The sequence below is a fragment of the Aquarana catesbeiana genome, linkage group LG04, assembly GCF_042186555.1.
Source record: "Aquarana catesbeiana isolate 2022-GZ linkage group LG04, ASM4218655v1, whole genome shotgun sequence".
NCBI classification, from domain to species: domain Eukaryota; kingdom Metazoa; phylum Chordata; class Amphibia; order Anura; family Ranidae; genus Aquarana; species Aquarana catesbeiana.
In genome coordinates, this window is record NC_133327.1 from 602,900,584 (window position 1) to 602,918,798 (window position 18,215).

Genomic DNA, 18,215 nt, shown 5'->3' on the forward strand with positions numbered 1-18,215 from the left:
TATATATATATATATATATATATATATATATATATATATATATATATTTATTATAATATTTTATAATATGGAATAAAATGGCAATTGCTGCAATATTTTATGTCGCACTGTATTTGCCCAGCAGTCTTTCAAATGCAATTTTTTGGGAAAAAATACACTTCAATAAATAAAAAAAAGAAACAGTAAAGTTAGCGCAATTTTTTTTGTTTTAATGTGAAAGATGATGTTACGCCGCGAGAATCGTGATCTATCCTCTAAGCAAAAAAATCGTGATTCTCATTTTAGCCAGAATCGTGCAGCTCTAAAAGAAACGATGATTTTTTACATGTAGCAGCGAAGTGTCAGAATTGGCCTGGATGTGAAGTGGTTAATAATGGAGCATTTTTTGTAATCGGCACTGCGTCGCTCTAACTGACAATTGCGCGGTCGTGCAACGTTGTACCCAAACAAAATTGATGTCCTTTTTTCCCCACAAATAGAGCTTTCTTTTGGTGGTATTTGATCACCTCTGCGGTTTTTATTTTTTTTTAATAAAAAAAAAAAAAAAAAAAAAAAAAAAGTGACAATTTTGAAAAAAAAAAAAAAAAATATATATATATATTTTTTACTTTTTGCTATAGTAAATACTCCTAGAGCTGCATGATTCTGGCTAAAATGAGAATCACGATTTTTTTGATCAGAATAAAGATCACTATTCTCACGGCGTAACATCTTTCACATTATACAAAAAAATTGGGCTAACTTTACGGTTTGTTTGTTTTTTTTTTTATGTTTTTTTAATTCATTGAAGTATATTTTTTCCCAAAAAATTGTGTTTTAAAGACCGCTGCGCAAATACAGGGCGACATAAAATATTGCCACAATCACCATTTTATTCTCTAGGGTCTCTGCTATCATTATATTTATAATTTTTTTTTTTTTTTTTTTTTTTTAATTTGGGGGCTCCAAGTAATTTTCTAGCAAAAAATACTGATTTTAACTTTGTAAGAAACAATTGTCAGAAAAAAGGAAAAAGGTTCAGTCTTCAAGTGGTTAGACTTCCTTCATAGAAAAAAGTTAGGCGGATCTGAACAGGCGCTCCATACAGCTCTATGGAGCGTCGGATGTCAGCGGTGACATGTCCGCTTACATCCGCTTTGCAAAACCCAGACGGATGGATGTCCTATTTTCCAGGCGATCCGTGATCATCCGATCCCCCACATAGGGGAGGACGGACTCTCTGACAGGTCCGGGGATGGACTTGTTATCCGCCAGCTCAGCGGGGATCAACGCAAGCGGAGTAGTAAAAACGGACAGCCCCGTGTGAAAGGGGCCTTACTTTGTTTCGTCATCTGCAATGTTGTGATAAAACTTGGCAGACCAGCTGGTTATTTTCTTTTCACAGCTGAGTGAGCAGAGAACTCTACACTTGTTACATGAAAGAAATCGGAAAATTCTCCATAGAGATCATAAAGTGGGTTGAATCGAGATCACAATTTTTTTTACGAATAATCGTACAGATCTAAATATCCCACATTTATTTTTTAAAAAACAAATTTCTTCATCAGTTTAGGCCGGTGTATACTCTTCTAAATATTTTTGGTAAAAAAAAAAAAAAAAAGAAGGTGTATATTGATTGGTTTGCACAAAAATTATAGCGTCTACAAAATAGGATATAAATTTATGGCATTTTTATTTATTTATTTTGACTAGTAATGGCGGTGATCTGCGATTTTTATCGGGACTGCGACATTGCAGTGGACAGATCGGTCACTTTTACACCATTGACATTTATACAGTGATCAGAGCTAAAAATAGGCACCGATTATTGCGTAAATGTCACTGGCAGGGAAGGGGTTAATACTAGGGGGCGATCAAGGGGTTACCCGTGTTCCCTATGAGTGTTTCTAACTGTGGGGGGGGGATGGGCTTACTGGGACATGACAGAGATCACTGTTCCCAACCACTGGAAACAATAGATCCCTGTCATGTCACCTGTAAGAACGAGGAAATGCCTTGTTTCCGTAGCGTGAGCGAGCGCAACTAAGCCTACGCTAGCCGTCGTACAGCTACGGTGATTCGCAAAGGAGAGCCATTGTGCTGCCGTCAAACGACAGCGGTTGGTCTTAAAGCGGTTGGTGATTCGGCAGTGACACGGGGTGAAGGATATTGCGGTAGCAGGTGAGTGGATGCCTGCTAACAGGCACTGCCATGATGGATCTGAAATGACAGGGGCTCTTTAAATGTAAGGACTTATTCTTGCTGGTAGTTAGAATCTTTCCTATTTAGAATAATAAGCTGTCAGGTTAGAAAAACAGCGATATCAGAACCTATTCAATCATAGTTTGTAGTGTAGATAGTACTGCAAAACACTGGGATAAAAGGAATATTCCTGAATTTTATCTCATGGTTACTGTGAAATTGTGTGAATGCATCAATGAAGTGCATGTTATCTCAGCTTGCAGAGCTTGGATTCATTGAATGAGTTTACCAAAAATGTAAATATTGCAGAATATACAGCCTCATGCTACACAACTAAGCTCCACTTCATGCTGAATAACTAAAATTATTACCGTATCTTAAATAGAAAACTATCTTTACATAGATTTTTACTCCAAAAGCATTTTATTAAAATACATTTGATAAAAATCAATAAATCATTGATTTATATCCACCCTGCTTGTACCTACAGGTAAGCCTATAGGTACAGTGAATATCTACTAAACTTGCACTGTTTAGGAAACATTCACACTGCATGCAGCCGGAGATGTCACCAGAGCATGCTCTCTGAAGGGACAGCATACATGTGTCGTCCCTCCAGAGCTCCGCGTGGGAGAGAAGCCATTGAATCTCAGATGGCCAGAGCACTCAAGCCCAGAAGGAAGACCGGGTGAAGATGGAATCCCCGTTAGCGGTGACTAGAGGGCTTTGTACCTAGGTATATATTGCAATGCACACTAGCACATTATACCATTGTCTTGGAGGGTTTTTTTTTTTTTTAAAAAGGTGTGGTTTACTACTGCTTTAAAGTGTTACTAAACCCACAACAGAAAAAACCTAAGAGGTTAATCCTCTGCATTGTGCAAAAAGGCTGATTGATCTTGTGTTCTCTGATCCTCCCCTTCTTCCACATTCCCCAATCCATCTCCTGCCAGTACAGAGCCTTGGAGGCACTCTGCACATGCTGAGTTTGGTGTGTATTGTGAGGGATTTTTTTTCTTGGGAGGGTGCGTGTGATCAGCACAGGGCCAATCAGCACTGTCCAGACAGAGGGTCAGAGTTCCTGCAGTCTCATAGGACAGTCAGAGGAGAATGAAAACTCATCCTACAAGCTAGACATTGATAGAAGTCACAAGACTGCTATATACTGCTGATGAGAAAAGGTATTTAGCAGTTTATATTTGATAAAACTATTGCATTTCCATGTTCTGTGTACTGGGAGATCGGATATAGTGAATGCAGGGTCCTGGGTTTTGTAACACTTTAATCCAAGCCCTGGTCCCCTCAATATCACACACAGATGGAAAAAGTACACACAACCCTCACTAAACAGTACAAAGATGGCCTAAGCGATACAACAGTGAAGCCCCTCTATTTCTGCATCAAAGAAACCCGACAACAGACACACCTTTAAGGCATTCCTACCAGATCTTCACTGACGTAGATCTGTCAACGATCGCCAAAATGCAGAACCCTTCCCGCTGTGCTTTTGATGAAGTGCAGGTTAGCATTAAACATTTTTTTTACACTGTATCTTTACATTTATCACTTTTATTGTTATAAGGAATGTAAACAATCGCTTATGATAGCAATAGGCAGTGATGGGTCCTCTTAACTGAGACATTTGCTGTCTCCTCTGCCCTTAAAAGCTTTGGATCATACCAAGATCAGTATGATCCGATGCTTTTTACAAACCACTTATGGTTTGCTTACAATGGACAAAAATGGAAGTGACAAAATATCCGTGACTTCTAGTTTCTTAGACCACAGATCTGGTTGGGGCCGTTCCAGCCCCCAATCAGCTCTATGATCAGCCAGTGGAACCTCCGGCTGTAATTCCCCAGTGGGATGAGAGAGCCCAGGATAGCAGTGGGAGCCACTTGTAAAAGCAATCCAGTGGCTATTTAGCCTTCAGGATCGCTTTTACAAGAAAGAGCTTCGCCTGCTCTAAAAAAAAACAAAAAAACAAAAACAAACCAAACCAAAGTCATGAGGATGATGCCAGTACAGCGCCTGGCATCTAGTGGGTAAACCGAAGCTGTGGAGTTAAAGATATTCAAAATGACTTTAGAAATTCTAGTAATTAGGTTTACGCAAATGTTAAAGCGGAGCTCCACCCAAAAAAGAATCTCCTCTTGTATGCCTCTCCCCTGCCATATTTGGCACCTTTGGGGGGGGTACCTGGTTTTGACGGGTACCCGCTCCTACTTTCAGCTCACTTTGTCGCTACGAAATGAGCTGGAAGCTCGGCCCCCTCCTCCTTCCCCCGCCCATTGAGAAAGCGCAGCAGGATTCATGCATGCACAGTAGGAAACCAGCTGCGAGGCCACAAGGCTCCAAATTGCATGACAAGCAGCACCCTATTGTCAGCAATGGAATTTTTTTAATCGATGCGACTCAGACTTTGCAGTGCCGCACCAAATTTGAAATATAAAGTTCCTGCACTATTTTTTGTTGCGATTTCAGATGCAACTTGTAGACATCTGTGCACAAAGTTGCACAGATATCAGCCAAGTTGCATTGACCTGCGGCTTTAAAATTGCGCGACTTTAAGTGAAGTCACACGATTTCAAAGTTGGATGCAGTGTAAACAGAGGGCTTACAACCACTTTAAAGCGAAGCTCCGCTTGTTGCTTCACACATTCGCAGTAGGGAACGGCTGTGAAGCTGCAAGGCTTCGCTGCCGGTCTCCCTTATTGGAGATAGCGGCGGCAGCACCCGACAGCCAATTGAAAAAGCAGCTGGGTCGAAGACACTGCTGGATTCGTGGACAGGTAATTGTACTAATATTAAAAGTCAGCATTTACAGTATTTGTCGCTGCTTACTTATTTTTCTCTGAAGGAGTCTGGAGCTTCGCTTTAACAGTCAAACGGAATCAATTTCAAAAACTCACAACCTAACAAAAAGAAAGGATGTCAAACTGAAAAACATTATCAATGCAAAATTTGCAGGCGGAAATCTGAAACCTGATTAAGAAACATTCTTATCTACCATGGCCAACCATGGTAGATAATCATGATAACATTGCAAAACTGGAAATGCAAAGAAAAAAAACTTCACATTACAAAAATAAAATAAAATAAAGACCAAATCAAGATATCTGCATCACACCAATTGTGTAAATAATTAGTACTGTCAGAAGCAACAAAGCTATATAAAAACTGGGAGATCCATTTGATTCTTCAAGCCTCAAAACTACTACTTTGTAATAGCAATAGAAATTATATAGTCAACTACATTATGCAATTGCTGTGTCAGTGTTAACAGTGCACAAACATGCCCGCTTCATGAGCTGACCATGTATTGGACCTTTACATACCAATAATGCATCAAATGTCTCAGTAATGGGATCACTGACTACAAGATCTCATTAGATTTTTCAGCATTCAGTTAATTTGCCTATATCAGCATATGGACTGCTTGTACACTCTAGTATTAGTTTCTACAATTTATAACATGTACAGTGACAATCACCACTACATATCTGAATTCTGTATGTGCTTCATCAGCTATTTCCGTTTTTAAACATTCAATTCACAATGAGGAGTCTGAGATAATGAACATGTTGAAACACTGCTCTTGCAATCCCAGACATATGCAGCTACAATATCCTCCCCACCCACATGCATTTAGAGTTATACAGACTACAGCCCAATTTCCTAGCATTATATAGACAGGAGGAGGTGGAGGGGTGGAGGAGGTGGAGGGGTGGAAGGGGTCTGCACCAAGTGACAGGGTATTAAAGCCCAATCAATAGGTGACAGATCAGAGAGGATATCCCTGAGCATGCAGACTGCAGTTCTGTTTCTATGCGCATTCACGAAGAAGAAAAGGAGGGGGGGGGGGGGGGCTGTCACTCAAGCGTGGCGATAATTAAAGCCCCCGGGTGAATGGGAGGGACACCAGGACTAATCAGCAAATAAGCCTCATTACTGTGTTCTCCTGTATCCTCTGTGCACAAATCCTGCGCCATTTTACTGATTAACCCTTTCGCAATACACAGACCACACTGCAAGCTTGGTGAGAGGAGAAACCCGCTCCCTGCCAAATGTCAAGTGAGGTATCCCTTTTGTTCAATCTCTAAATATCAGACGGGGATCAGGGGGGCTCATAGGCGAGATTCTGTCATAAAATCATCTAGAGAAAGAATTTTCTCATTTAATTTGCTTTGGAGGTTTAATGCTTAAACATGGAAAGGACTATTTCAGACCCCAGAGCATCAAATATTCATATTAAACATTCAGTTGCATCACTCTGGTTGCATCAAAAGGACTGACCCATATATAGGCTACAGAAACGGCCAATAAGGCTCATTTTTACATAATCCTTTAACATTTCAGTGCTTAAATCCTTTGACAGCATATTGGCTCACACAGACGGAGACAGAAAAGAGGGGAAATACCCCCTCCAGCCAAATGTCAATAACCCTGAGCAGAGAGTGCATCCAGAGTCCATGTCAATCAAGGAGTGGAGGGCTTCTATGAAGCATACTAAAGCAAATAACATCAACATGGACAGGGTGTAGATTACTGCAAAGCATCATCCACATGACCCAGCGCCCCGCCTGTGAGTGGGAGACATGGGCTGAGCCAACTTCTCCACATACACTGCACCAATGTACACACCAGGCTGATCTGTAGAAAACACAGCAAAGGAAAACAAAGCTGTCACCTGCACATAATTCCTGAAGGCCAATCTACAAAAACTACCCAATAACAGGCAACTGGGGGTCACAGATCAGCTTCTGAGAGAGTGATTGGAGGCATGGCGTCCCTGGGTGTAATAAGATTCAATTTTTCATAGAAAAGAACAAGAAAGGAGACATAGCAACTCATAACATTCTTATATCATTAAGAAAAAAAAAGGGCTTTGTCTGTCTGTCATTAGTGTCACAGTATAGAAATAAAGATCCATAGTATACACCAGCAAATCACAATGGACTGAGATGCTACGATTTACAGACAGGCAAGACCCAGATTTATTCCTTTACATCAGTAATATAATAGGGAGCTCCTGTCTACAGCAAATAACGTGCTTATTGCATTCAAGATGAGGAAATCCTGTATAAGGCCTGATACACACCTGTGCATGTTTTAGTGCTTTTTTGCACAACAGAATGTGTTCCATAGGAAACCATGTTAAATGGACTGTAGTGTAAATATGTAAAAAGCACTAAAAATGCATATGTGTAAATCAGGCCTAAGAAAAGACTGCACTTGTCTTATCAGACACATAGTATATACATATCCATACTATACACCAGGCAGCTGCAATCAGAATCACCTCCCAATGGGCTGAGTAGCTACAACTTGCAGATTGGCTCCTACAGGTAACACGTTCTGCTAATCAGTATTATTATTAGGGAGCTACTCCCTACAGTAAATTAGAACATTCATATAAAAAAAAATAAAAAAATGCCAAAAAAAGAAGAACAGGCTTGTCATATCGATCTCACAGTATATAAATACAGATCCATACTATAACACCAGACTATGCCAATACAAATCCCCCCAATAGACTCAGAAACCACAGACTGCTTCATACAGGTAACAGACCTATTTCATTCCTTACATCAGTATTAATAGGAGGCTGCGGCCCACAGTACATAACATCCTACATAGGGAAAAGGCTCCATGTCTGCCATCAGCCTCATAGTATATAAATACAGATCTATAGTGTACACTGAGACCCCCTCATATAGAAATAAATGCATGGTATATACCAGCTGCCTCTCCTCACATCTGTCTACATATACACACATACTGCCCATATATATATATATATATATATATATATATATATATATAGGGATTTATGGTGTATATATAGGGCCCTCTTCTATATAAATAAGGATTATGGCATATTGGGCCCCTGCCTTATATATAAACAGGGATGTATGGTAAATACCTGTCCCCCTTGTGTATAAATGGGAATGTATGGTGTATATACCTGTCCCTCTTCATATATAAATAGAAAAGTATGGCATATATTGGTCCCCCCTCATATATAAATAAGGATTATGGTAGCACTACGTAAACTGTTGATATACAAATCCTGTATAATAATGGTATATATTGCCCCACCACATATGTAAATAGGAATGTATGTTTTTTTTTCCAAACCCTCCCCCTTCCATATAAATATGGATGTACAGTATATATACCGGGGCCCCCTCATTTATAAATATGGATGTGCAGTATATACCGCCCCCCGTGTATAAATATGGATGTACAGTATATATACCGGAGGCCCCCCCATGTATAAATATGGATGTACAGTATATATACCGGGGGCCCCCCCATGTATAAATATGGATGTACAGTATATATACCGGAGGCCCCCCCATGTATAAATATGGATGTACAGTATATATACCGGAGGCCCCCCCATGTATAAATATGGATGTACAGTATATATACCGGGGACCCCCATGTATAAATATGGATGTACACTATATATACCGGGGACCCCCCATGTATAAATATGGATGTACAGTATATATACCGGAGGCCCCCCCATGTATAAATATGGATGTACAGTATATATACCGGGGCCCCCATATATAAATATGGATGTACAGTATATATACCGGGGCCCCCCATGTATAAATATGGATGTACAGTATATATACCGGGGCCCCCCCATGTATAAATATGGATGTACAGTATATATACCGGGGCCCCCATGTATAAATATGGATGTACAGTATATATACAGGGGCCCCCCATGTATAAATATGGATGTACAGTATATATACCAGGGCCCCCCATGTATAAATATGGATGTACACTATATATACCGGGGCCCCCCCATGTATAAATATGGATGTACAGTATATATACCGGGCCCCCCCATGTATAAATATGGATGTACAGTATATATACCAGGGCCCCCCCATGTATAAATATGGATGTACACTATATATACCGGGGACCCCCATGTATAAATATGGATGTACAGTATATATACCAGGGCCCCCCATGTATAAATATGGATGTACACTATATATACCGGGGCCCCCCATGTATAAATATGGATGTACAGTATATATACCGGGCCCCCCCATGTATAAATATGGATGTACAGTATATATACCAGGGACCCCCCATGTATAAATATGGATGTACAGTATATATACCAGGGCCCCCCCATGTATAAATATGGATGTACAGTATATATACCGGGGCCCCCCATGTATAAATATGGATGTACAGTATATATACCGGGCCCCCCCATGTATAAATATGGATGTACAGTATATATACCAGGGCCCCCCCATGTATAAATATGGATGTACAGTATATATACCGGGGCCCCCCCATGTATAAATATGGATGTACAGTATATATACCGGGGCCCCCCCATGTATAAATATGGATGTACAGTATATATACCAGGGCCCCCCCATGTATAAATATGGATGTACAGTATATATACCAGGGCCCCCCCATGTATAAATATGGATGTACAGTATATATACCAGGGACCCCCCATGTATAAATATGGATGTACAGTATATATACCAGGGCCCCCCATGTATAAATATGGATGTACAGTATATATAGCGGGCCCCCCCATGTATAAATATGGATGTACAGTATATATACCGGGGCCCCCCCATGTATAAATATGGATGTACAGTATATATAGCGGGTAGCTGCCCCCTATATACAGTGATTCTCCTGCAGATATCAGTATCCTGCTATCCTCTCCCATCATAGCACATGGAGATAGAATAATGGATCCCATATTGGAGGAGGCACCCATAGGATCAGCCTATATCCTGGCACTGTACACAGACATTGGGGGGGGGGGGGTGAGGAGGATTGGTTACCATAGGTAACAACCCCACTCCCCTCCCCCAGGCCTACAAACACCGAGCTGCTGTGGTGCTGGCTCTCGTGACATGCTGGGAGTTGTAGTCCCTCAGGTGACGGGTATAGACGGGCAGGGTTTCCGCGGCTTCCCCGGGGCCCAGCCTGCCAGGTGCACGCACAGCCCCAGCACCCCCTCAGCCGCCTCTGCAATGCGGCCCTGACACGGCGGCGGTGGTGCCTGACATGCTCACCATGGTGTCCGGCGGTCGGTGGCTCTGCTAAGAATGACGGGTGAGCTGTCTTGGCTGGTCCGCTGACTACAGACTCCGGCTGGAAGGAAGACGCTCCAACACTGACCCGCTGCAGCCTCGTACTATGGGGACAGCGAGCAGCGAACGACGGGGAGGGAATGGGCGGAGCCTCGGTGTCGTCACACGGAGCTGGGCGGGGTCTCCTGTCGTTTAGCGAAACGTCGCCTCACCCATGGGAGCGCGCTATCGTCATCACGGTACCGGCGTAAGAAAGAGAGAGCTGGCAGGTGCGTAGGCGCCATGATTGTTGAGGGCAATCCTGAAAGTTTTTTTTTTTGGATTTGTAGCATAGATATCAGCTATACACCGTAGGTATTACAATAGCAGTTTGCAAATGGGTTTATGCATGTAGTCTTGTTAGGCTTAATATTGTAGCAGTGGTCTGCAGGACATGTGTTTCAGGTTATTGTTTGCCAAAAAAGGGAACTAGGGTTAAAATCTAAAAAATTGTGAGCGGGTTGTTTATTGCAGATATGACACAAGCTATGTCACTTCTGTAATAAAACAAAGCAACCTGCCTGTCCAGTATTTCCTTTACAATGTACACTTAGCTGTGCGTACGTCTAATTTCTGGCATTGAGCTTTAGGGTCGGTTCACACCAGAACATGGTGCAGGAAAGGTGCATTTTGTGCGCACTGCTTTTGCGATCTGCATGCGGGTGCAAATGCAGATCGCAAACACAGTGCTGCGATACCATGCAATTTGGTATGGCGCATTTTAAAAGTAGTGCATGCACCACTTTTTCCGTGTTCCTGTGTGAATGGGCTGCAAAATTGCAATGCATGGGAATCACACAGGAATTGCACAGGAACATGCGTGTTGGAACTCACACATCTATTATTATATAGGATTTATATAATGCCAACAGTTTACTCAGCGCTTTACAGCATAAGGGCAGACAGTACAGTTACAATACAATTTAATACAGGAGGAATCAGAGGGCCCTGCTCCTTAGAGCTTATAATCTAAGGCCGGGTTCACACACCTCCGGGGGGGCCCTGATCTGTACTTTGAAAGGGCCCTGTGCGTGTTTGGTTTGCGAATCAGGTGTCACTTCAGGCAGAAATTCAGACCTGATTCGGTAACAGGGATGCACTGGACACTCTGCTGTGAGCCGCAGCATGTGTTAACCCTGGCCTTAGAGGGAGGGTCAAGAGATATAAAAGGCAAAAACTGTGGGGTATGAGCTGATGGTGAAAATAAAAGTACAGTTGTTAGGTGGAGGCAGGATAGACGTCTCTAAAAAGAAGGGTTTTCAGGGATCGTCTAAAAATATACAGAGTTAGAGCCAGTCAGACAGATTGGGGTAGGGATTTCCAGAGGATGGGAGGGGTTTAGGAGAAGTCCTGGAGGCGAGTATTGGAGGAGGAGACAAGGGAGCTAGAGAGCATGAGGTCTTGGGAGGACTAGAGTATTTTGAGACTATGTTAGTGATGTAGCTAGGGGCAGAGTTGTGAGTGGCTCTTCATTGCAAATCGGCCCTTAAAGTTTTGAGTAAGGGAACTGCCCCGCGTGGTTTCTACTTTTGTACAATGGACGTCCCCAGGAATTCTTTAATATAGCCCAGGACACATGGGAGCAGGAGGTCATGCCCTACAAGTGTCATTGAACACATTGCTCAGATGCAGGATATGATAGCAGCAGTCATGCCCATAGTCTGGGAACAGTGATGAATTTGGATATGTTTGGACAAGGATCCGAACCCACATGTGCTAACCTGCCAGGAAGCTTTCACCTGTGTGGGCCAATCATCTGCACTGTAGCATTCAGGTGCAGATGATTGACTCACATAGGTGACAGCTTCCTGGCAGGTTAGCACATGTGGGTTCGGATCCTTGTCCAAACACATCCTAGCTCATCACTATTATATAATAATATTATTATTATTAATATACAGGATTTATACAGCGCAAATGGTTTGCGCAGCGCTGTACAACCTTAGGGCAAACAGTACAGTTACAATACAATTCAATACAGGAGGAATCAGAGGACCCTGCTCGTTAGAGCTTACAATCTAAAAGCAGCAAGCCAAAGAGACACACCAGTTTATAACTGGTTTGCTAAAATCAGAAACTCTCAGGGCTTGTTCACATTGTTGATGCATTTTAATGCATTGTGTTAAAAGGCATATGGGTTTTAGATTAATTTTGCATGTGTTTTCATCCCTGATCACACGAATATTGACTTGTGACTCAAAAAATGCACCAAAAACACACCACGGTGCGTTTTTGATACGTTTCTATTGATTTCAATAGGAAGTGCCCTTTTGCTGTGGTTTTTAAACCACTGATTTTTAAAAATGCAGAGCACCCACAGCTCAGTGATCTGAGCAGTTACATAGGATGTAAAGAGGACAATTTTTCATGTGCTTGAAAAATGAGTTTTAGTGCTACAAAAGTGCACCAGTGTCAGCGGGGTCTAAAGCGCAACTATATTCACTGCAATACCTTAAATCTCCTTTACCGGTCACTGACAGCTTCAGCCGGTCTTATGCGCTGGAGTTCATTCATCTCAGCAGATGCTGAAATTTTACACTGAGCTGCGTATGCACAGAGATGACAGAGACCTTGTCTATAGAGACTCTGTCTGATTCAGGAAGTGACAGAGTTATTGTAGAAAAATCAAGAGTTGTTTTTAGAATTATCAGTCCAAATGAACATAATTTAGCATGACATTGTGACTGAACCTCATGTCAAAAGATGCTATCGGGTACTTGAAGCTCAGAGAAAAGCATTTTCAACAGAGGCACAGAAAATGGTAGCCCTTGAGGTTATATGGGATAGTAAGAGGTTAAAGCGGTGTTCCGCCAAAAAAAAAAAAAAAATTAAATGCCAGCAGCTACACATACTGCTGGTTTCCGTCAGCTGTCGGGTGCTGCTGTCGCCTTTGCGGTTAAGGGTACCCGGCAGTGTAGCCTTATGGCTTCACGCCAGGAACCCTACTGCGCATGCACAAGGCCCCGCTCCTCTCTCCTACTGGTCCAGAGACAGGGAGAGGAGGAGGGAGCCCCGCGGTGATGTACGTGCCATGGTCCGGACTCCTGGAAGGGGGAACAGGATACCTGTCAAAGACAGGTATCCTGTCCCCCCTCCCCATGAAAGGTGCCAATTGTGGCACCGGAGGAGGTGAGGAGACAAATGAGTGGAAGTTCAACTTTTGGGTGGAACTCCACTTTAAGTTCTCATTCATAAGTTGGATGACAGCCTGAGGTTGTGCAATGACTCTAGGAAACTAAATTGAATATAGGGCTGAAACAACTAATCGATTAATCGACAACTAATCGATGATTAAATTACTGTTTTCATAATCAATTGATCGGCCAGTAACATAATGGGGTTAAAAAAAAACTAAAATTAGCCCTTTATAGTACAAAAAGAGCAAATCGCTACTGTAAATATTACTTTCACTGTTCCACAGTAAAAAAAAAAATTAACCCCTTACAATAGCGATTTGCTGCTCTTGTACTATAAAGGGTTTATTTTAGTTTTGTTAACCCCATTATTTTACTATACGTCTTAGGCCTGGTTCACACCTATGTGTTTTTTGCAGAAATACACGACAGTTCATTTAACATGGTTTCCTAAGGGACACATTCACATCTATGCTTTTTTTTCAGCTGCTGCGTATTTGGAAAGGGTCAGGGACTTTTTTCAACGCAAAACGGTGCTTTTTTGGTTCACTATACTTTAACGGAGAAACTGTAGAAAAGCATGTAGTGCATTTTTGCAGCATTTTGTGTTTTTTTTTTTTTTTATCTGCCCAACAACAAATTGGCCAAAAAAAAAAAAAAAAAAAGCATAAAGAAAATACAAACACACAAATCTCAGCAAAATCACGTTTGCAAAAATCAAAACTCACAGCAGAAATAGATCAAAAGCAAACTGCATAGGTGTGCGCCGAGCCTTATGCTGGCCACACGGATCAATATTCATACAGCAAACGTCGATTTGACCCCACTAACGATTAGAAAATCGAACGAACGTTCTTAAAATTACATTTTTTTTTGAAGGAAGACATTGTTTTTGTGTGGCCAGCATATAATATATTACAGTTCTGTTTGAAAATCTGCAAAACAGTCTATTTTTTTTTTCTTTAAATAAAAAATTTGATCTCTGAGTCTGATGATATTTACCAGCTTCAACCTTTTAATAGTATATACAGTATATCTCTTCTAATAGTATATCTCTTCTGTCTGTTATTCTCAGTGGATTAGAGATTTTTCTTCCTAACCATATAGTTATATTAGAGATATTTAAGAATAAATTGCCTTTTGTTTTAAAACTTTGCATATGAACTAAATTATGCACCACGCTTTTTAAGGTTATTAACCGATGAATCAATTAATCTAAACAACAATCGGCCAACGAATCGATTATGAAAATAATCGTTAGTTGCAGCCCTAATTGAATATCTACATTTGATGCTTATCCTAAGCCACAGGTGGATGAGTTAAAGTAGAACTACAGGCAAAACCTTTTTTTTTCATTTTAGAGTAAGAGAGCATTATAATCCCTGACAGATTTTTTTTTGTTGCCATCTGTGTCCCATTGCAGAGATTTTCCTTCATTTCCTGTCTGCTGCCTGTTGACAACAATGGGGTTGACAATCTTCCGGGACTACATATCCCATGATGCTCCCCTGGCTTCTTCTGATTGGCCCTCCGCTGTGGCCAATGGGGAGGGAAGCAAACTGGGCACCAAGCTGGGTGGCCGCTCTCTCCTTCACTGCTGACAGGAGAAAGGGGGGGGCGAGCGGGGGAGATACGCTGACATCCTATGGCTCAGCGCTCCCTTGTCACAGCGTGGCTGCTTGTATTCACTGCCGGGTAAAGAGCTCTACTGGTGCCTCGGTGCAGGACGCACCCCCCCGCTCCCTCATAGCAACGCCACTGCACACAAGAAGAGGAGGAGGGAGGGGAGCACTTCCACCCCCCTCTGCGGCGCAGGGTTGCGGTGCACCCCGTGCACCCACCCAGGATCAGCCCTGGGCGTGTCCCAGAAGATTCCAGGGAGAGAGGGGGGAGAGGTGAACTTCCCCTCGGCGCTGCAGCACCAGGAGAGGAAGTGGGAGCTGGGTGCCTGTCAAAACTGGGTACCCGCTCCCCCCCACCAGTACTTAAAGCGGAAGTTCCATTCTTGTGTGGAACTCTGCTTTAAGGTATTACCTTTTCGTCAGAAAGTTCCAGTTGATTGCAGATCATTCTCCTCTACAGTGATTAGCTTGGAATAGAGGGAACAATGCAACATAGCTCCCAACTGTCCCTGATTTCGAGGGACTGTCCCTGATTTGGAACAATGTCTCTCTGTCCCTCTTTACTCCTCATTTGTCCCTCATTTTTGTGTGATATACAGATACATCTCAAAAAAATTTGAATATCAAAAAGTGAATTTATTTTAGTAATTAAATTCAAAAAGTGAAACTCATATATGATATAGATTCATTACACATAGGGGTTTATTTACTAAAGGCAAATCCACTTTGCACTACAAGGAAGTGCAGTCGCTGTAGATCCGAGGGGGACATGCAAGGAAAAAAAAAAACAGCATTTTTGCTTGTACATGATTGGATGATAAAATCAGCAGAGCTTCCTTGTAGTGCAAAGTGGTTTTGCCTTTAGTAAATCAACCCCATAAAGTGATATATTTCAAGCATTTCTTTCCTTTATTTTTGATGATTATGGCTTACAACTAGTGAAAACCCAAGATTCAGTATTTCCTGAAAATTAGAATATTGTGAAAAAGTTTAATATTGTAGACTCATGGTGTCACACTCTAATCAGATAATTAACGCAAAACACCTGTAAAGGGTTCCTGAGCCTTTTGGTCTCTCAGTCTGGTTCAGTAGGTTACACAATCATGGATAAGACTGCTGACTTGACAGTTGTCCAGAAGACAGTCATTGACACCCTCCACAAGGAGAGTAAGTAACAAAAATATCATTGCTAAAGAAGCTGGCTGTTCACAGAGCGCTGTATCCAAGCATATTAATGGAAAGTTCAGTGGAAGGAAAAAGTGTGGTAGAAAAAGGTGCACAAGCAACAGGGATAACCACAGCCTTGATGCCTCGTATACACGATTGGATTTACCGTCAACAAACCATGGAATTGTGTCCGAAGGGCGTTGGCTCAAACTTGTCTAGCATGCACACGGCCACACCAATGTTGGCCAACAATTACAAACGTAGTGACTTACTAGACGTACTCTGAGCCGATAAAAAAGGAAGTTCACTAGTCATGCGCCACCCTTTGGGCTGCTTCTGCTAATCTCGTGTAGCACTAACTCACGGTGGAGCTGCTGGTTTAAGCGGGTCTGTTACCTTCACTCTGCTTCCCTCTGTTTCACCGACACCGGGTCTAGGGTTCAGGTGAGTTTACTTCTGGATGACACACGCACCAACACTGGAGTACGTTTTCAAGGCTTTATTAAACAAACGACTTAGGAAGTAGCAGGAAGGAGGTAGAAAGGAAACTCGCAGAAGAAACTCAAATATTCTGTGAAAGGGTTCTCTTGACAAAATGTCCTGGTAGGCAGCACGAATCAAAGTCTCTGCCACAGACTTGTTTGGGGATAAAATCCGTACAATCCTCTGCCACAGGATGTATAGATTTGCGGTAGTGAAAGTCAGTCACAGTGCTTGAACCTTTAAGCCGAGCCGGCAACTCTATGCTGTATAGTTACTTTTGGATACGTCCTCCAACCGAGTCACCAGGCCCCTCTATAGACCAGCATGCGGCGTGATCTCTCCAAGACGGGTCCTCCCCTGGGATCTCCTTGGTTGTCCAGCTTTGTCACACAGGACCGACAGCTCAGGACCATTCCTGGGCCGCGGTGGCAGGCTCCAGACAAGCCTCTGGACCCACCCCTGCGCCGTGGTATCGTGGGCCTCCCGGACGGAGGACCACGAGGTAGCTCCTTAACGCATACCCGTCGGCCAGGAGGGCCAGCAGGTGGCTGTAAAACGAACCCCAAAATATGGCATCTGTCCCATAAATACCCTCGCCCAGAATGCAACTCGGAGGACCACCTCCACCGAGCGTGCCTCCGGGACAGAGGAGCATCCACACGCTTCAACACGTTGCCTTTCCAACCCTGACCAGTGGTAACAGCGACACCCATCGTTCAGCACGGAAACACCCGCAACGTCAGCCAAGCTGGAACAGAGGCGAACTTTTAACCTTCCTAACACACAATTTACTAAATTTACCTAACATGCAGTAGATTGCAAATCTACCAGCGCTACACTCGTGTTAGTAGAAGTTTGGTGAGTGTCGATTCACGTTTTTCAGCCTCGTGCTTGTCAGTTCGTTTCTGTCTTTCAAGTTGTGCTTGTCGGTTCGTTTCTGTTTTTCAGTGCGTGCTTGTCAGGTCGTTTCTGTTTTTCAGTGCATTCTTTTTAGTTTGCTTCTGATTTTCAGCTTGTGCTTGTCAGTTCGTTTCTGATTTTCAGGTTGTGCTTGTCAGGTCCTTTCTGATTTTCAGTGTGTTCTTGTCAGTTCATTTCTGAATGGCTGTTTGTCTACTAGCCATGTGGCGTTCTCATCGGAGAGATCGTGCTATTGTTGGGCTTGGAGTTATTGCTTTGACCCAAGTCCAGTCCAGGAACAGGGTGAGGAGGAGTTCTTGGACCAAGAATTGTTTCTTAATCTTGACCAATTCTGTCATATGCCTTTGCTGCGGGAGCTCCAAGAGAATAATCCTGATGATTTCAGGAATTATCTCCGGATGACGGACCCCTGCTTTCATCGTCTATTGGCTTTGCTTACCCCCTATATTAGTAAGCAGGACACATGCATGCAGCAAGCCATCACTCCCGAACAAAGGCTCATCGTCAACCTGCAGTACTTGGCGACGGGGAGAAGTCTCCAGGACCTCAAGTTTACCACTGGG

At 42.6% G+C, this 18,215-nt stretch overlaps 1 protein-coding gene across 2 annotated transcripts in view; it reads right to left on the minus strand.

Annotated features, from left to right (window-relative positions):
• PPP3R1 (protein phosphatase 3 regulatory subunit B, alpha) overlaps positions 1 to 18,215 on the minus strand; it is a 120,760-nt gene that overhangs the window by 91,986 nt on the left and 10,559 nt on the right. Inside the window, exon 1 of one of the 2 annotated variants that reach the window (XM_073628223.1) lies at positions 10,269 to 10,467. The exons of the other annotated variant lie outside the window; for it this stretch is intronic. Within the exon in view, the coding sequence (XP_073484324.1) occupies positions 10,269 to 10,271 (3 nt within the window). The 5' untranslated portion in view covers positions 10,272 to 10,467. Of the gene's footprint in view, positions 1 to 10,268; positions 10,468 to 18,215 lie in introns of those variants that run through there. 2 annotated transcript variants of the gene reach the window in all.